General features: G+C 41.8%; 1 protein-coding gene across 1 annotated transcript in view; it reads left to right on the top strand.

The window, feature by feature from the left end:
- CLMP (CXADR like membrane protein) overlaps positions 1–20,811 on the top strand; it is a 41,279-nt gene that overhangs the window by 16,595 nt on the left and 3,873 nt on the right. The window contains exons 2-4 of the mRNA XM_009807823.2: positions 18,492–18,649; positions 19,365–19,566; positions 20,402–20,569. Coding sequence (XP_009806125.2) covers positions 18,492–18,649; positions 19,365–19,566; positions 20,402–20,569 — 528 coding nt within the window. The remainder of the gene's footprint in view (positions 1–18,491; positions 18,650–19,364; positions 19,567–20,401; positions 20,570–20,811) is intronic.

Genomic DNA, 20,811 nt, shown 5'->3' with positions numbered 1-20,811 from the left:
CAAACTCAAGTCTTGCTTTTGCTGTTCTCTGGTTGAGGGAAGGGACAATGTGTCAGGTTTTGCTGGTACTGCAGGTGTACTGTTCTGTTACAAGCCCGCTGTGACTGCAAGTCTGTCTTCTGAGGGATTTTAAGTGCATGGCAGGAGTACTATGTGCACAGAGAAAAAAATGGGATACTATTTAGCATATACGCATCCTTGACGTGATGTACCCAGCTTGCCGTGGAAAAGAGGGAACTAATCTAAGGAGGAAACTTGCCTAAGGTGTGTTTCAGTGTGAGCTTACTGAGATTTTATTGGAAAATATGTTTCACAGCCAATATCTGAGTATAAGTAAAAGGTATGGACACTGGCTGAGTATATAGGTCTGAATTGCTGAACTTCAGTGAATCTGATGAGTTGGCTGTAATAGAGAAGACAGGTTGGATCATTTCTCAGCTTGATGGAGGACTTGAAACAAAAATAGGCTGGGGAGCCTGTTGATGAATTTAAGCTTTGGCTTTGTGGAGAGTTTAATGTAGCCTCAGGTGGTTTTGTGAAGAGCTGGCCTTCCAGATTTCCCTGCAGCCTCACAGTCATGCTCATTTCTCTGGCTGCTTCAGGACAGAAGAAATATGTAAATAATTGGAATGTGGTGCTTTGTTTAGGAGCTTGTGCCTGGAGACTCTTGCTTAGTCTGGGTCAGGGTAAAGGTCCCTGCAGTAAACCCCTGGCACGAGGCTGCTTTTCAGCTTGTTGAAACAATGCAGCCAAGCAGGGTTTAGCTCAAGGAAGGAATGTGAACTGTTTAAGACTGGGAGAGGACTCTGGGCCATGCTGGCTATCAGATATACACAAAACTCTGTCAGAATGTGCTGTCTGGCATCTCTTGGCACCTCTCGTGTTTTACCTGATTACCTTTTATAGTAAATGTTTTTTTGATAAGCACCGATGTGTCCAGGTGAACACAGACACAAGGATGACATGATAGACACTGTGCCCAGATCAAGAGGCAGGGTGCTGTGATTGATTCCCTGAAAAGAGGGAGAGAATCAAACACATCAAGTTATGTAAATCCCACCCTCAGTTCTGAATGAGCCCTGGATCTTAACATCAACTGACAGCTAGGGCTGGTTCATGCTAAACCTCCCCCTTCCCGGATGGAGCCCAAGATCAGGGCAGACCCTGCTGTCTTTATTAGATTACAGAGCCCTCTGAGAACAGTTATCTAGAATACAAGAGTCTTAAGGAGCTGGTAGCTAGAAGTTGAATCTTGCAGATTGAACAAATGCAAGATAGAAGCTAAGATTCAAGGAATTATCAGGGAGTTTAATATGCCACTGAAGCAGTCTATCAGTAGAGCAAGTAGGGCTGTTTCTTGGAAAGAGATGCTGATAGAAACGCAAGCTGTCAAAGTGTGCAAACATCATGGTGATGTTCTGTGGTGTCTGCTGTACTGAAAACTTGGATGATCAAAACTCATCTATTCTGGCTTTGAAAATCTATTAATAAATGTTGCATTTCATTCTTACAACTGTGTTATGGATTGAGACTTTATTTGGTAACATTGATGGAATTATGCACTTAAAATGTCCCATTGAACTGTTACGGGCTTAAAATATGCATTCTGAAGTAAAACTGCAGTTGTTCCACAGAGCTGCATAGTGCATTACCATTAAGTGAGGTGGCAAGTGCAAATGTGGGTAGACAAGTGTATATCAATAATGAGTAGACCAAGTCAGTTCTTAGACTCTAAAAAAGGCCATGCAAGCTGTCTGACTTACTCTCCTGTTTCTTTCTTTTCTTTAGTTTGTCTGGCCAAATATATCTTTTCTTATCTAAGTTTCATATTAGAATAGAGGCCTGACTTATCCTCAGTCTTGTAATTTATTCTAAAGATACATACAAGACTTGTTTTGAGAAACCCCATGGGGTTTGAGGCTTTGTCAACCTCTCCAGCTATTTAAAAAAACGCTTAAACAGAAGTTCACATATCAATTTTTCCTGTTGTTTATACCCACAAGTCTTTTTCAGCCTGAATCAAGTCTTTAAAAACAAATTACTTTCTGGATATACAGCAGCTATTTGAATGTTGCATCAAGAGGAGGGTGCTTTAATTGCTTTCCAAAGTAGCAGGCAACAAGCAAGTACTATATGTATATGTAGGTATAGAGTGTGTTCTTTCATTGTCCCTCTTTTTGTGTATATTCTGTGCTATTTCTTTTCCTATCTGTCGTCTGCTTCTCAGTCTCTGCCAAAGACCATATAAAACCAGAGGAATTTGAATCCAAGTACAGGCTTTTAAATTTGCAACATTTGAATGGGTTTGAAATTATGTGAGAAGTTAATATCCCTGTTGCTTTGCAAAAAATGTTCAGCTGTGCAATTTTTCCCCAGCCACTTGATAACCTAAAGACTTTAAGTCTCAAGTCCTCTTCTAAGAGTTTCCTCATCAGTCTCAGTTTGCCTGTTGTCTCTTCTTTTATACACAAATTTTAAGATACCCAGAATCATGACTGACTGTTATTCTCTACTCCATGCAGCATCTAAACAAAATATATCCTTGTCTGATGGCTTAGCCTAATGTAAATAATACCAAGCCACATGTCTAACAGACATCTTCAATTAGCCAAATTATATAGTCAGAAAAATAGGAGTGGAAGCCTCAGATGCTCTATTTCTCAACTGCCTTGGCCTTGGAAATAGTCAGATTCACCACATCAAGAGCCTTACAATAGCAGGGAGGCACCAGGCTGCTGCTTGTGTTTGTCGTGTTTATTTTTGATTGTTTATTTATTTGATCTTAAGTTCTTTGGGGGAATCTCTTATCAGCTCTAAAATGTGGTTGCACTAGTAAAGAAGAAGCAGTGACATTAAAAGTAATTGACATTAAAATGTTGTGACATTAAAATTAATCATGTTTGATGGATGTTAGAGACCGAATCCACAAGGCTCCCGGGTTCATGTTTTAGCAAGTTTTGACATTCATTCTTCTCCCCCTCAGTTCCTGCAGCAGTTATGTAACTGCCTTCCACACCCGCTGGTCCCGAAACCTTGTGCAGGGAGGGGATATTCCTTCGGAAAGGAGAAGGGTTTTCTTGGATTCATTGCTTAGTAGCTGGGGGTGAAATGGCTGTTCTATTCTCCATCCGGTGAACTAGTGTCAGATTCTCAAAATCAACACAGTACTGGCGACATTTGTTTCCTAATCAGCAACATAAGGTTGAAGGTGAGAGGTACCACTGGGACGTTCGCAGCAGAGCTGATGGAGTTGTTCTGGAGCGTTTGTTCCCTGTGCTACAGCAGTTCCAGGCAGAAGCAGCCTTGCAAGAAAACCTGTCTCTTTTTTTTGTTGCCATTTTTAGTAATAATGGGAAACTATTCAGGTTTTGTAACAATTGTGCAAGGTTCAGAAGGAAACACTGTCAGTTGCCAGTTCTGCTCATGTGGCACCAGCACTAAGTCTAAAAGAAACTGACAGTGTTTTTCTTCAGGATCTGGACTTTCTCAAAGAGCTGGAGGGAAAGTGGTATAACCTGACACCTGTATTTTGCAGCCAAGTTCTTTAGCAGCAGCCACAAATATGATGAATGTTAGGAATGGCCGATGGCTGGTCACTATTCCCATACTTCATTTGTGAAGCAAGAATTGGGTGAAATCATAGCTGTCTGCTCCTCTTCCTTTGGGTGGCCGAAGCTCACCTAGAGATGTTCCCTCCAGGCAGGGAGCAAGAGGGAGAGATGCATCATTCCTTGTTTCCAGTATAACATTTTCCAACTTCCTTTTTTAGCAATGTGAAGCTTGGAGGGGCCTCAGAAAAATGAACTGATGTATTAGGCAAAAAGCCAGCTACCTCCTTGCAGCTTGAGCTCTGTGTTGGCTTCACTTTCTGTCCTATTTGGAAACTAGAAGTAATGAGCAGACATGAGCCGATTCCCCCCCCACACACACTGTGGTCTGTATAGGGTGCCAGTCTTTGTGCAAGTCAGCACAGCAGGCATATACCCTTTTTCCATTGACTTTTCTTAGGGCTGAGTGGTAACTTACATGAGATTCATTGTAACTTAACTTTTATAAGAAGCAAAAAGACTGAGCCATGAGTTAAATTAGCTGGAGTTAAAGCTTGGCCTGGTGATGAGGGGCACTGAGGACTCCTGCCTTCTGCAAGCAGCCAGTCAAGAGGTGTTTCCAGTGTGTAGTTTGGTTTGTGTGGACCTTGTGAATTGTAGATCTTACTCCCAACTTTGCCACTGATCCCTTGTGACCTTGGGCAGTCTTGTTGTGTCCCTAGTTACCCATGGGCAAACTGAGCTTTCAGTATCTGCTTTTTCCTTTGCAAACTGAAAACAATGATACTTAAGAGCTTCATTATGGGGCTGTGAAAAGAACAACGAGATCTTGGCATGCAAGGGTCAATGGGAGAGTCATGATTTTGTCCTTTTAATTGCAAAATGTGGACAAGTCACACTGTGGGGCAGCAGTGGGGAAAGGTAATGTTAAGGATGTTTTTGCTTATGCAATATGAACCTAGTTAATTGACTGACACTGGATGAAGTCCATAAGGCTTCAAAAAAAGTGAGTGATAGACTATATTGACTATACTATTTCCTTTTCTTTACACTTTCCTATTTCTCTTTGGTTATATCCAAGACCCAGAGGAGTAATAGACAGGCTGGATTATCTACAAGTTCTGGATGTGCAGGGTAAAGTACAAACAAGTTACAGTTGCGATTTTTTGATGGCTGGTTGCAGAGGTGCTGAAGACCTGCAGCTGTGCACGCCCTCAGTGAAGGGTATGAGGGTGAACAGCAGCTTGGGGGAGACAGAGAAAGACCGGAGTGCTCAGTTTAGACAGACAGTGTTTTTACCTAGTCTTACTTCTGACTGAAAACGCCGCCTTAAAGCAGGGGCGGGGGGAGAAGCTGTGTCAGCTCCTATTAGAGAAAATAGGTTTTCCTAGAGAAGCCAAACCAGCAAAAACCCATGAGTACTGCAGAAACTAGCCAAATGTTTTGGCGGCTTTTTGTGTCAATTTTAGCTCAAGAACATTGGGAATTTTTGAAGACAAAATTAACCCACTGGAACATTGAATAGCAATAATATAAAAAGTTGATTTCAACTTGCAGGAAAGCATATTTTTTGGCTTTTGCAGAGAGGGTACTTCACTGTAAACCTGGGTTTATATGCATTTCCAGGATCACCAATAGGGTATGGAGACAAAGGAAGCAAACTGGAGTGTTTGAGCTCCCCAGTTCTTGCTTCAATTCCACAAATCAGAGCATTGCTGGATAATGTAAAGTACTTTGCAAATATTAATGTTTTATCTTAGCACATTTGCTTTGCCCCTTTTTGTGCAACCTTCTGTGGTCAGTTAATGATTCAGTTATTTTTCTGGCTCTTTGAAATAAATTTCAGTGTTGCCTGAGTAAATATTGGGGAAAACCCAATGTTAAATATATATGCCCTTACTTGCAAGTTCAGGCAATCAAGAAAAAATATCAGGTGATGTATCTGATCAGTTACAAGAGCTTGTTTTTTTTCCATCATGTAGAGAGAAAAAAAGCTGGTACTGGAGTGAAACTGGAGACAGCTGTGACCTGCTCACAGATACTGTCAGCAGTAAAAAAAGGTTGAATTTATCAAATAAATTATGTGCTCAGTTATCCCCACAGACCACACATGCTAGGAGAGCTGGGGTTTACTGTAAATGTGGCTGACAGATGGCTGCCAGACATTACAATGGACTTAATCATCGAAGAGCCCACCACCTCGATCTAGCAGCTGTGTACACAGTTTGTGTGTCATGGCTGCCGAAACCAAACTGTGGCACTCGAGAACTTCACTGTAGCCAAGGCAGCAGTGGGAGAGGAGCATTGTATGCTTTTTTCCGGGCAGTGTAGAAGTTGCAGGGAAGCAGGAAGGCCTCAGTCTTAGGTGGTGGGACTTGAGTCTCATGGGTCTCTCCTTGACCTGCTGTAAGACTTAAAGCTTGGATTGGAAGGGGTTTCTGGAGGTCTCTGGCTTAAAGCAGGGGCAGCTTAAGTCAGGCTGGTCCGGGTTTCAGCCAGTCCAGTTTTGAATAGCTCCAAGGATGCTGATTGCACAATCTGTGAGCCTGTGTTCCAGTGGCTGACTGTTCTCATAGTGAATTTTGTTTCCTAATATCTCACTAAAATTCCCCTTTTTAGAACTTGTCTATTGTCTCTTATCTACTCGTTGTGCACCTCTGAGAAGTCTGGCTCTGATTTCTCTATAATTTTGTTGTTCCCTCTCTAAGCTTTACATATGCATCCCTGAGGCATGCAGGTTTTCTTACATAAATTGAAAAGGACAGAAGTGAGGCACAGAGAAGCTGCAGCTTGTCCAGGAAACCTAACTTCTGCATCAGGGCTTGAGGTCCTTTTCTAGCTTGAGCTTTCCTACCAGGAAGTTTAGATTAATTTCCTGAGAACTCCCCACTGCCAAGTCTCCCAAATCATTCAGTAGAAGTTTTTCCTTCATCGCTTCTCGTCAGACTGTACAGACGCACTGAGATCCTTGTTTCCATGGAACACCTGAATCCCTGCACTAGCTCTGGAATCCTGGCATCCTGTAGCTTGTATGTTTTCCCCTTTGCAGCTAAAATACCTGGGGTTCTGCGGGACAACAAGGTGAACGTGAGCCAGCCATGTGCTCTTGTGGCAAAGGCGGCCAGCAGCATCCTGGGTTGCCTTCGGAAGAGTGTAGGTAGCAGGTCAAGGGAGGTGATCCTTCATCTCTACTCAGCACTGGTGAGATCATATGTGAAGTATGTGGGCTCCCCAGTATAAGACAAAAATACTGGAATGAGTCTAGCTAAGGGCCACAAAGATGATTAAAGGACTGGAGTGTCTGCTTGGAGCAGGGCATTGGATTAGATTATCTCTGGAGGTCCCTTCTGACCTCCACTATTCTGTGGTTCTAAAGCAGTTCTGATGAAACTGATATATCAGGAGTTTATGGTAAGCTGCTATGGATATCATCTGTTGTCCTTAACACAGTTTTAAAAGTGGCTGTGAAAGATGATGCATGCACATGTTGATCACAACAAAATCCAAAATACAGCTGTTCACAAGATAGGGATAATGTAGTGTAGTCTTTTTTGTTCTCAAAAACTAGCCTTTTCTCCAACACACTACATTATTTCTTCAACATCTCCTGCTTTATGGTAAGTCAGGGATGTTGATAGAAACACTTCATGATGTTGAGGAAATCAGTTGGTCAAGTTGTGGTAGGGACTTCAGTCTGAATAAGAACGCAGGAAAAGTTCAGTGATGCTTTTCAGTTGGTCAGACCTCTTAGATAAACTGAAAAGGAGGGTGGAAATTCAGAGTCCCAATGGTGGAGCTGGGCATGTGTGCTACCCATTCCTCCTAGGCTTACTTCTGTATACTTCACCTGACCTTTACAGTATGTTTCTTGATAAGATGCCTGACCTTTTCACATCCAATTAGCAGATTTGTTCAACTGTTGCCTGAATCCCATTTTTACCCTCCTCCCTGCTCCAAACCCCTCTTCCTGTTCAGTATCTCGGAAACATTGTGCTTGCTCACCAGAGCTCGATGATGTACTGTAGCTCTCAGACAGGGCTTTTTTTTTTTTTCCCCTCTCAGAAGGCTGATACCCAATGCCTGTTTTTACAAAGGGCTCTGCCTCTCCAGTCTTACTTGGGGCATCCCTCATTTTCGGAAAGGGACATGTGCCAGAGGAGAACTAGATTGCTCTTTTGAGCAAAGGTCATAGCAATATTTGGCAGGCATGATGCTTGCATGTTCTCATTCAGGATTTCCCCTAGCAATGGCCCTAGGCTTTTGCAGATTTTGTTGCTTTGGTATTTGCAAACATGCAAAATGTATGTAACACGCATTTCAGCTGCTGGCATTGAAGCCCTGCGGTGAGCAGAAAAGAAAATCTGCTTCCCTACCAATCTCATTCCTATTGCAGAGGCAGTTTGTTGATACATGACCATTAGAAATGAAGTAGTTCAGTGCGGTTCAGCTCTGATAGATTCTGAGCTGTTTAACTCTGGAATAGTATCCTCCCTGTTGTCCCCCCAACAGTTTGCAGGTTTTATTTAGCTCAAGTAATACTGAAGCTTTGTTTTAGTCTTTCCACCTGCATATTTGAAAGCCAGTTAAAATAAGATTTGAAAAGTCAGTACTTTAAGCATGCTTCTGTTTCTGAGGGAAGTGAAATGGATCTGCTTTCTGTTTTAGTCCTTATGCCTTTTCCAAGCATCTTACATGGTAACTTAATTCATGCTTTGAACTTTTAAAGACGGGTTTTGATAAATCTACACTAAGATTAAAAAAGAAACAACACAGGTTTATAAGTAAATAGTAGACAGTTGAAAACTAATGAACAATATGCTTTTCTACATGTTTTTAAATGTTCCAAAACTTTCACAGAAGCAAAAAAATTGAGTAATTAATTTTCTTATGTTTTTTCTTAGGTTGCAGCATTGTTGCTGCACTTAACCAACTTCATTAATGTAACTTTATTTTATAGTCCTGTCCTTTTTAGGATTGTAGGCTGTTGTCAAGTGGAATGGATCCAGAAGTTGGGATTTGGCCCTCAGCTCACAAACTGTAATCCTGTGGGTAGTGGAATCCTCCTCAGACTTCATCTCTGGCTATCGTCAGTGCACAAGAATGCCTTAGGTTCAGCTGCGCTCCTGACAGTCACTGGAAAAAAAAATATATACATATATGCAGGAATCGATCATAGTTTGTGTTGAATAACATTTCCTTATTTCCTGTGTCTGACTCTTCAGTCCTTTTGTTAACTTCAGAATCAGTTGCAGCAGCTGTGCAGTGTTGCTGTCAGTTAAAATAGCTGTTGTGCTCCACTTTGGAAAATTGTCTCTCTGAAGGGAGAATGCTTTCCAAATTATGCTTGTCTTTCTTAAAGTCAATGCAAGTTCTCACGAGTATAGTATTCAGTCTAGTCTTTGGTTTGTAAATGTTCCTGGGAAGAACCTCGGGATCCTTTTGAGCACAGGACCTCACCAAATGCAATATCAGACTTTCTTCAGTACAATGCAAACTAATATTCAGTGCGTAGAGATGTAGTGAATTGTCCGCGTGATGCCAGCTTCCTAAAATACAGTTGGCAGGCATCTCTTCCAGCATTTACAGTGGGGTTTGCATTCCTCGGTAATCCCCATTTGCTCAATTTGTAGGTCTGATTCAGAAAGTGGGATTTACAGAGCTCCGCCTCTACTCGTCTGAGACCTTAGTATACGTGTCCAGATGCCATAACTCCTGGTAACAGTGGAAAAAAAGAGAGAAAAGATGTATCTGTTTTCAGTCTGCTTGCAGCTGGTATGCTGTTGTGCCAAACTCTAGGAAAGATGCAGGGAGGGAGTTGAATCGTAGTGATAAGATAATTAAGAACCTGATCCTCCTTTTTTCTTCCTTCTGGTTCATACTGAAGCCAGTGCAAGGATGAAGATTAAGAGAATGAGGTTTCTTTAATTTTTCTAACCTCTGATGGGTTCAGCAAATACAAAGTAATTGATCCTAACTACTATCACATTGGTGAGAAATAGAGGCTGCAGACAGCTGGGTAGACAGTATCTGTAACCATAACTCTTCTAGAGTCGAGCTGCTGTTGTTCCTGGTCCTGTGCTCAGACCAGAAGACTGCACCTTGTATTCATCCCAGAAGTGCTGCCGAGTTTAATGTATCTCTTTCACAAGACTTATGGGGGTGATGGGGAGGAGCTGCTGCTGCTGTTCATTTTCTGCTCTAGGGTAGGCTGTAGCTGAGGATTTGAGATTGAGTGAATATGAAAAGTGACAGAGTGCTAATACATTAGGCATTCATTTTGTACCATATTAGTAGTGCTTGTAGTGGAAAAGTGAGATGTCATACCATGTTATGTGCAATTATGAGTATGCAACTGAACATCTCATTGAGGTAACGTGGATGTGCTGAATAGCGACTGAAGCCTATACCTTAAAACTACATCAAACTTTGAAAAACTCTGTGAGAGAAAGATGTAGAAAGGCATGTAGTTTACTTGTGAATACCTTCCAGGTTTCTTGGTACCTTTTTTGGCAAGCTTAAAACAAGTTGAACTTCTATGATAAAAAGCAGCAGAAAAGCACAATCAGTTCCGTGCTTTCTGGTTAACATCTTAAGCTTTGATGCTAAGGAAAAAGATAAGGATAGGGAATCCTCAGTACAAGAATGGTTTTGTTGGGAATCTTTATCAACCCCTCAAGTCTCTTCCTCTCTCTCTCTGATTTTGAGAGTTACCTCAGCTGATGCAACTTACTCCTTGGATTTTGAAATTAGTGAAGAAAGATCTGATGGACAAATACTATTTTGAAAACAGTTTTGTTGCTGTCTCTCTTGGTTTGTATTCTGGATTCTGCCTTGGGCAGATAGCTTCATTTCTGTGTGCCTTCATTTTCATGTCTGTGAACTGACAGCAACAATAGGCTCACTGGAAGACTGGGGCCTAAGCATACTTCTCAGACAGAAGACACCCTAGAAACTATTACTGAAACCATCTATCTTGTCATGTTTTCAAGCCTCATTTGAAACCAGGCAAAAGGAGTGAAATTTATGATGTTTAGGGGTGGAATGTCTTGTTCTTGCTTTCCTCAATACAAAGCTTAGTAAGGTACACAAAGCAGCCCAGAGATGCTTGCAGAGAAAGGGAATATCAGACAGCCATAGGTGCTTCAGCCCTCAAGGAATCTGTGATATGTACTGACAAGGTCTCTGTACAGATCTAGTCCACCCAGCTTGAAATCACCAGCTGCATTACTGAAAGGCTTAGCTGAGCTGTGTTACTGTAAACAGAAGACACCTGGACCATACTGATAAAATTGCCTGGACTAAAGGCTAAGGGACTTCACACATTCCTCTGTACAAACACTCTGTGAACCATTAAATAGGAAGATGCAGTTCTGATGCCTTGTTTTCTGTTCTCTGGTCTCCAGGGATGTAAACCCAGAATCTCCTACTTGCACTTGACTTTAAAATGCAATGAGAAAAAGGACAGCCACAGTACCTACATAGCTGCTGGCTGCCTGTGAAGATACTCAGCTAATGGAAAGCTTCAATTTTTTCCCAATATTCCAAAGTCTCTCCAGGCTTTGGAGTCAATCGTGTGTGTTGGTGCTGAAGGCAAACTTCCTACTGGCATTTTCAGGGACAGAATTTTACCTCTTGATTCTAGGAATGTATAGGTAAGATCTTTAGATTGCAGGTGGCTACTGGGGCCTGCAGGATCAGTTTTTCATCTGTCTTTAATCTACTAGAGAAACCCTGAGTTTTCCCCAGGGAATACTGCATCCTTGCTGCTGGGGCCGTTTGTGAGACCCAGACCCGCACTGGGCGGACCACCTCATTTGTGCCTAGGGGCGGTGTGAAGACTTAGTACATTTAGCACACATCATGTGCACTGCCACTGTGCTGGTAACAGCTATCCCACAGATCGCTTTCCTGGCTCATCCAAGACTGCCCAGGGAAGGATTGGTGGCCAACTGCCCATGCTTCTGCAGCTGGTGGTATTTCTGTTGGTAGGAGCCTGTGTATCGCCAGCCAAATTCTAGCCCCCTCCTGCACTCTTCCTTAGCTGTTGCAAACCTCTCAAAATCGAAGGCTTTGCTTTGTGAAACGTTGCTTTTTCTGTTCTCTTTGGGCCTTCCTAGCTCCTCGGCAGTTTCAATTCCAAATGCTTCACGTCACCACTTGGAAACTCGGCAACATGCAGAACTCTTCCCCTTTGCTTTCTGTTTTAACAGCCTCCTCAAACCTCAGCCCCAAGCACATGTGGTTCCAATTACAGAGAACCTCTGCAATGCTGTGTGGATATGGATGGGGATAGGCTGACCTCTTTATTTTAATGCAGCTAGCCTGTTCCTGCGGGAGCTGACTGTTAGCTCACATTTTTCTTATTTGAGATGCTTTTGCTTCACAACCAAATTCCTGAAATCAAAGGGAGGCGGAGGGGAGCAGGCTGCAGGCAGCATGCACTGGGGGCCAGGTCTTGGTCACTTGGAGCACTCGAGCTCTTGGGAGAAGGCGACCTTTGGCCTTTATGTCTCTGCCAGCCAAGGAATACAGAAAGCAGATGTCCCAGAGCACAGCCTTGGCTGAGTTAATTATCCTTAGGAGACTTTGGCCGCCCCCAGCTTCTCCTCCCTTGCGCAAAGAATGCAAAATAGCTGTCTGTAAGAAGACACCATTTTATATTTATTTTGGCCTAAAATGCCGTCAGGGTAACTAACTGTTAGGGCTAGTGTGGTCTGAGGGTGAGCAGGGGGTGTTGACCTTGTGGGTTCTCCTTTCAGATCTGGAACAAACCTACATAGCTATCCACTGTCTTGGTTTATCCACAGCAGAAACTGGGGAAAAGAGTCAAAGAGGAGATGAAAGCCTTAATATGTGTGTGTCGGTCATCATTACTGAACAGTAATAGTGGGGAGGAAAATGTTTAGTTTCTCAACAGAGAGATTAATTTTAAAGCCTACTGAGCCTTAAATACTTAACGTAGAACTAGGGTCTGTAGTGTCTTTAGCATTTAGCTAACTTGAGCTTCCAAGTCACTTGAACATCTCTGAAAGTTTTACTCAAGATGTAATTCTTTGGCCATAAAAGCAGTTGTCAGCCTCCTATTTAAGCATTTACAATTCTAAATGTCCTTATTGCAAAATGCTCGGATTTTGCTCCTTACCACTGTAATGACCGCTGGACAGACTGGGGGGCAGGCCTTTGCTTTTCCATGAAGAAGCTTCGTAAAAAGATTCCTACAAGACTGTAGCAAGATCAAACTCTAACAAATGTGAAATGTCTTAAATTCCTGGCATGAAGGAGTGGTTCAAAGTTGTAACATGGCAGGCTGTCCTGGGCTTTTTGTTTCTTAAATTCTCAAATATATTATTCTTGTATATATCAAATTTAGACAGATACTCTGTTTTCAAATACTTTCTTGAGTGGGATAAATGTTTTTAGCACAACAACAAGTGAGTCAAATGTGCAGGATTATTCAGCTAGAAGATTATTCAGCTAGAGGAACACTACAAGCCTGAATAATTCTGTGGATATTTATTCTTTTGGGGCAAATTTAAACTGTTTAAGTAGAAAGTTTTTGCTAATTTGGATAATTTTGACTAAAATGAAGTACTTAGACAAGCAGTTCAGCCTGAAGATCTAGTTGAGACCAGCTATAGCATGGGACTGTTGGATGCGCTGAGGTGTTTTCTTCCAACAGCCTACCTGGATTTTGAGAAGAATCTGTGTGTTACTCGGATGACTACAGGACCAAAACTGTCTTCTCAGAAGGACCCCATTTTCAGATAGTGGAATCACACAGATGTGAAAAAAATTCTTTGAAGAGTATTCCAAAAAGGACTCAAAATCAGACCAGAAAATTATTGGTTACACTTGAGAAAACTTGTCTGTAGGGGACTGTTCTTCTTTCAGAAAGGATGTGATGTGCCTTGGCAACAGTGGCCATTCACTGTTCCTGTCACACTTTCATCCAGGAAACATTTTGATATTAATGAACAAAAGCAGATAGAGCACCTATCACAGGTGAAATGGAAACTGTCCAGACAGTGCTATAAACTGTGTGCACAGATACTACTGGAGTTCCTGCTTTTGCTGTTGTATTGAAGAAAGTTTTCCTCCACAGCAGATTTGAGTCACTCGCTTCCAGAGTTGCTTCCCTCTGTCTGGTGCTAGTACAGGATGTCTCAAATTGCAGAAGAATTACCCGTTGCATTTCTACGTCTCCTTGGACATCAGTGTCTTGGAATAGTCTGTTGCAAATGTCATCTTTGATAAAAAGCCAAAATAAAGTATAAAAAGTGTAGCTGAATAAACTTCACAGAAGTTCCTGGAACAACTGAAATTTTTCAAGACCTTTTTTGGATATTCACATCTTAAATTAACTTAGTGTAGGTACGGTTTAGGCCAAGCTTACAAAGCATCATTATGGATTTCTTGTATCTCAGTTCTCTGAAACTTTTCTAGGCTGTTCCTCCTAATTTCAGCAGTTAAGTGATATAGCACAACTTATTACTTTTTAAAAAGTATAATCTATATTTAGCATTGCTCCCTAATTCAAACCTTCTTCTGAACCTAATGAAAGATTTAAATGTGGAAGCTCTTTAGCTTTTAGCACATGAATTTGCCTACAAATAAAAATGTCAGCAAAACATTCATTTTCACTTTGATTCTGCTTGTATGTTTATGTGCCTTGCAGATATGTATATTTGACGATGTTGGTATACATGTGCATTTGTGTATATACATATACTTGTTGTTAGATAGATGTGAAAATAACTGAGCTTTCTAACAGCATGTATATAAAAGCATGTGTGATCACATTAAGGATTCAGACATGAAGACACTACTTTCGGTGGTCATAATCTGTGATAAGGTCAAATACACAGTCCCGATTTGCTCAGCACTTGCTGCATTGCACAGGAGATTGTTCCTTCCCTCTACATCCATTTCAAAGGGCAGACTTTTCTGAAATTCAAACCCTCTTAGAATATCTGGGATACATTCAAAATCAGTAGTCCTTTAAAAATGTTGAAATGAGTTCTGGGAAATACTTTAAGACTGACATTTTTTGCATGAGAAAGATGCAGGATCTTGTCCACATTTTTTTTTTCCTTTAAAATCTGCTGTGTATGCAAGGCAGAATGGCCTGTTATTGAGAGGGCTAAAAATCCCTTTATGTGCCCAGACCCAATTTGTCCCCTTCCTGTGGTAAATCTGTGCTTGTGCTCTTTGGGTATTGCCTGTTTAGGTGTGCTAGCTTTGGTATTGTTTAAAATATTTGTTGCTCTGTATTTCTTGGATATTTAAAACATCAGCGTGCGATGAAAGACAATAATATTTCTCCCTTGTCTGCAGGGCATCGGGTGAGTTATTGTCTTCTGAACAATAGAACAAACATTTAAACATTGCAATGGTCTCCCCCCCAAATACAGAACATTGCATTGCCTGTGGTGCGTCAGCAAGCCTGGCTCTGCACCCAACGCTTTTGTTTTCAGGTCCACGGCCAACGCTTTCAAAATGCTGCAGCTGCAATAAGCTTACGGTTTCTGCTCTGCAGGAAAAACAAACCAACCTCCCTCTGAAGTCATGGGACATGGGCTGAGTAAGGCCTGAGTAACGCTGAAAGAAGCAATTCCCCAATTGCTCTTTGCAGTGTTAAGAGCCACACACAGGATGTGGAAGGGGAAGAGTGGGTTTTGGGTAAGAACTGCGGAGCCTGCATATATGTGGCATCACTGAGCGAGTCTCTTGGATCCGACTTCTGGGAAAATCATCTATTGTCTTAATCTATTGTCTCCTGGAGCCAGCCCTTAAGACCTTACTCTGAGTAGGCTCTGCCCTCGTGTGGCTTAAGGGAGGAAAGTATGGGGCCAGTTGCACACCCATCCAGCACAGCAAAAGTGCTGGCCAGGAGCAAGCTGCTTTTGCAAATTAGCTGATGTGTGTCCTGGCCAGTATATGGAGGTGTTTGCTGCTGTAAGGGGTTGTCCATAAGCAGACACTCTCCTTTAGTACTCATTTAAACGGAACTTAAACTGGTGGTGGTGGGAAATAAATGGTAAAAGCACTGTGAGCAAAATCTCATTTCTTTCACCCGTTCTTGCTAGGTCTCATCTATACAAATACAAGAGAACTTCAGAGGGCATATATTCTTTGTTGAATAATAAAGCACTTAAAATAGCTTAGAGGGGGCTTAGATATGGTCTCTAGTTCCTTCTTCTTTCTGTGGCATATAACTGTAAATTGCAGCACGTATCTGAAGGTAAATTTCCATTTCTTCGCTGCTTGCTACAGTGAGACCCTACCCAAACTATTGAAAGGCACGAGGTTTCTTCACATTGAGCTCTCTTTGGATTTAGCATGGGTAATTTCCATAACTGGCATCATATGTTGGGTACTTTTATGAAACTGTGTTTTGAGCTTCCTTTTGACTGTGTACAGGTATAGATGACTGGAAAGAAAATGAAGTGAGGGTTTTGTCTAGAACACCTGCGAATCTTACAGACTTCCTTGTGAGTTCGTGGGCATTATTAAAGAACTAATAAGGACAAAAAGGACTACTTTTTTTTTTTTTTTAATAACAGACAGTCATGGAAAAGTACGCAATGTGCGTGACAATCTGGTTATCAGTTCAGTGGTGAATCAGCTCCAAGTTATCTCTGATTGCATGATTGAAAAAACAAAGGGTGCTTTAGAAATTTGCAGTCACTATCTCACTGGATATCTTCCTGATCTTACTCCCATTTAGAAGATGAGTTTATGCTCAAATCAAGAGCATGTTTGCTGGGGACAACAAGAACAGACCAAGGTGTGAGCTCTCCTAAAAACAGCCTGTCCAAGCCAGAGAGGAATGAAAATGATGCTTGTTATACTCACTCAAAAGGTCATTTATAAATCCCGATCAAGGCTTTTAATGTAAAACTACATTTTAAAATGTAGACTACCCTGTGAGGTGTGCGCAAAACCTCAGTGCTCCGCTGGCAGAGGGCTTTGAAAATGTTGCAAATGTTGTGTGAATGCTCAGCATTGTGGTGCTTAAATTAAACTTATTGATCGGTCATCTAGTGAGTGTCAGCGTGTTAATGAAGGCAGCCCGCAGCAATGTGGGCTGTAGGAGAAAGCAGGCATTCATTATAGGCAGAATGTATAATTGTATTTGGCAGATGGAGCTTTGAGACTAGTGAATCCAGTGATAAACTGGATTAATTTTCCCTTTAAAGAAAGCAGCTAATGTGGCTGAAAAGGAGCTTTCACTCTCATTGATTCATGCAGAGATCCATGTAGGGGAGGAGAGCTCAATCCTTTGCAAGACTCCACCTCCAAATTCTAGGTGTTTTCTATATGTGCATGCACACAGTAGATAATACCTTTTATAGAAGTGTTTGGCAAGTATTGATTAAATATCAGAAGCTGAGGAGCTGAGGGATGGTCATGCTAACAACTCAAGAGGCAGATCTGAGAAAGGGAGCATGAATAGAATGACTTTTCTGAAACCAGAGTTGGTCCTGAAGAAATAGAAAAAGCTGAGGAAGTGTCATGTTGGATGTAATTTTTCCTGGGTTTTTTTCACTTAAAGGCAAAGGAAAGGTTAAAGATCCATTATTTAAATACAAGTATAGGAACAAATTTAGCCTATGTAACTAGAACTTTTTATGCTCTTGCCAGTAATCTTGCTATGTAATTACTGAATTGTGTGTTCAGTCACACATGTGACTTCCTAGTGCTGCCAACTCTCACAGTTTTCATCAGTTTCACAATAATTGGTTCAAGAAGCAAGATATTTCATCTCGCTTCATTTCACAGGGAAATAAAATGCTTTTAGGCCTTCTTGCACACCAAAACTTAAGAACAACCCAACTGTACTCTGAAGATTAATACACAAAAGGCAGATGGCATTTGTGCCCCAGAAGTCCCCGTGGAAACTTGGTTGGAAAATTTTTTGTTTGGTGTCATAGCAGACCTGGGTGTTCCTGACTTAAATGCCTGTAATATTCCATACCTCTGATCTTTTGGGTCAGTTTTAACTGAGTTTGAACATACCATGCTGAGTCCATGTGTTATCAAAAGTTGGAGATGGGCAAAGCCAAGAATCAACCCCGATTTTGTTCAGTCTTACCAGGGATGCAGCATAGAAAGAAACTCAGAAAGAAAGATTTTGTTCAGTTTTAGCAGGGGTGCAGCATAGAAAGAAAGTCGGAAAGAAAGTGCAACTTTTACAGTGACTAACGCAGTTCTCGTTGAACATCACCTACCGTCTCCTGGTCCAGGTTTTAGGGAGTTAACATGCATTTTGAGTTTTACTGGCTAACATTTAGAAGGCTCTGCTTCCCTCTAATGGTTCAGCTTGGCAACTTCTTCCCTAATTATTTTTTTTTAAATCCTGACAAACCGTTTTTGACAAGTTACGCTTTTTTTTGACATTGCTATTCAAAGACACTTCACTAGCCTACTTGCTCTATCCCTTTCTTAAGGTTAACCCTCTTGTTCCCAGGCTGGTCTCTTCTTTCCAGTGCTTAACTGCACACAACGAACATCATCCACTGTTAGGGAAGAGACTCCAAGCCTTGTCAGACTGACATAGGAATAAAGCGATGGTCTCTGAAAGTCTTCTGGGTGGGAATACTGCTTATGAATTAAGGTAATATAAGGTGAAGGCAAAACTGAGCAGATTATCTGAAATTTTGAGTGCATAGAGGATGTGTGTGCAACTTTAGTATTGACAGCTCTGGAATGTGAAGCCATCTGTTCTTCATGCTTAAATATTAGTGTGAAACTAACTGCCTATGTATGTATAGAGGTCCTCTTTAACCAGCTGCAATCTGTCCAGGAAGCCAAGCAGTTGGGTTTTCTTTGATGCTGTGAAGCAAATGAGGAAGGATCCAGTGAAACCTAAGCTTGCAACACTTGTTGGTACAGAGATGCATCCTTAATCCTGACCTCTGACCACTGGTATCTGTCTTCCAGCTTCCTGGTCCGTTTGGCTGTCCAAGGCTCAGACTGAATTTAAGAGAGTGGCTGAAGAAAACGTGACTTTGCCCTGTCACCACCGCCTGGGCCTTCTGGAGCAAGGAAGCCTGGATATTGAGTGGCTGCTGCACATTTCTGAAACAGTACAAAAAGCGGTAGGTTCAGCCATGATTAGCATCTGCTGAGAAAATCGTCTTTATTTCTATGTTGACAGCAGCAGCAGCAGCCACTGATTTAAAGAGACTTCTGTGGTGATCTTTGCAAGTTATTCTGATGAAGTAAGCAGGGTTTAGAAAACACAGCTGATTTATTTAGAGAGGTTTATACCATATAAAAGTTATTTGATATTCATGCATGCTGTATTGGAACAGGTTGTGTCACAATCGAGTTTCCTTTAAAATAACACTGTTATGTAATCAGTCATCATTGGATAAACTTCAGAATTGCCCTTCACATTTTCAGAAGTGACCTTGGATTTTGTAGGCCCAGTTTTTGAAACGTTCATTTCAGGAAAAAATATAGTAGTTTAGTACTTATAAAAATCAAGACTGCAGTAACTTAAATTAGCTAGCCAAAAGCAGCAAAAATTAAAGACTGCTTTTATATATTGTGGCATAAGCTGACGTCTATTTTGACACTAGTATAAATGCTCTAGTATAAATCTGTAGCATAAACACAGTTTATGTATCAGTCTCAGACTTGAAATTCAGGTTTCATTTTCCACCCTGCCACAGGCTTCCTGTGTGACCCTTGGCAAGTCACATATCCATGCAGAACCTTAGTCTGCAGTTCCTAGAAATGCTTTGATTCGTTGTTCTATGTGAAAGTAAAATTACAACTGGCTGATCAGTGACTGTCTCTGCTCCTCAGGTGATCACTTACTCTGGAGGCCGTGTTTATGATGATCTGAATGAGGAACAGAAAGGGCGCGTTTCCTTCACATCCAACTTCCTTGCTGGAGATGCATCCTTACAAATCATATCCCTGCAGTCCAGCGATGCGGGGAAGTACATATGTAAGGTTAAAAATGCTGGGCAGTACGAATGGGCTCGCATCACCCTGAAGGTTGTAGGTAAGGTCATTTTATTGTTCTTCCAAAGAAAAAAAAAAATCCCTAGACTCATTTCCTGGAGGGAGATTTATTTCATCAGGGTATAAATACAAAGACATCTCATGATCAGGTTTCACTGTCCAGCTCCATATCTGCCTTTGCATTTTTTGGCAAAGGACGGGAAACAGGAAGAGTCTAAAGAACTCTTTTGAGGTAAGTATAATCACCTGCAAAATCATATGAACTGTTCTTTCCAATTTATCTCTGTGATCTCATCACACAAACTAGACTGATATTCTAGCTTAGCTGGTGATCGCCCTGTTCAGATCTCCTGCTGAGGACTCTGGGTTCATGTCCCAGGACCCCAAACTGATCCAAGTCAGCGGAGGTGACAAATAAGCTGCCGGGGTTAGCATTTCTCTTCCATGATTTCAGTTTATTGGTTGGCTTTTGGCATGTACATTGTCACCCTGTGGAAGAAGTACTGTGGCCTGCCAGATCCTGTGGGGAGAAGGAAGAAATGAAGAAGTGGGGGGGGAGGGGGGGAAGGATGTTCTCTAAATAGTACCTAGAAGAGGAATGCAGTGATACAGCTTCACTGATAGGAGTATCCATGAGGCAAGCTGCCCCGTGTCATTTCTATGTCTGAGCCAGCCAGCTCCACTACTTAGGCTATGAAGTTGCCCACAGTTGCAGCTAAACTCCCCTAAGAAACATCACTGGTGTAATTCCTTAATGCATTCCAGGGAAGCCAGCTCTTGGAAGCCACTTAAATTACATACTTTGCCAAAGAAAGGGTTTTTCACCGAGAAAACAGGCTGCTGCATTTGCATGACCTGTCTTCTGTTTCTTCTAGAAAAACCTTCCAAGCCCAAATGCTGGCTAGAAGGGGAGCTGTTGGAGGGAAAGGAACTGTCCTTGCAGTGCCGTTCCGCCTCTGGCACTGCACCCATCTCCTACCGATGGCAGCGCATAAACGAGGAAGACGAGAGAGCTGAACATCTCCCACCTACATCAAGAGTCAGTAAGTCAGGTCATTTCCTCTTCGGGCTCTCGGTGGTACGCTGAAAGCCAGATAACCACCCACATGTACGTGCACATGTACAGTCACTTGCCTGCTTTTTAAACAGGGATCACTTGTTGGCAATGATAGCAACAGTATACCTTTCACTACTGGAGCTGGACATTGTGGTGTGCTCCACCCTGAACAAGGAAGTGCACAAGGAGTTTGGTTAGTGTTTTGCTGAAGGTTGACAAATAATCTTT

The sequence above is a fragment of the Gavia stellata genome, chromosome 26 (genome assembly GCF_030936135.1).
Source record: "Gavia stellata isolate bGavSte3 chromosome 26, bGavSte3.hap2, whole genome shotgun sequence".
In the NCBI taxonomy this organism is placed as follows: domain Eukaryota; kingdom Metazoa; phylum Chordata; class Aves; order Gaviiformes; family Gaviidae; genus Gavia; species Gavia stellata.
Note: the sequence above shows the minus strand (reverse complement) of the source record. Positions and strands in the feature narration are given on the sequence as shown.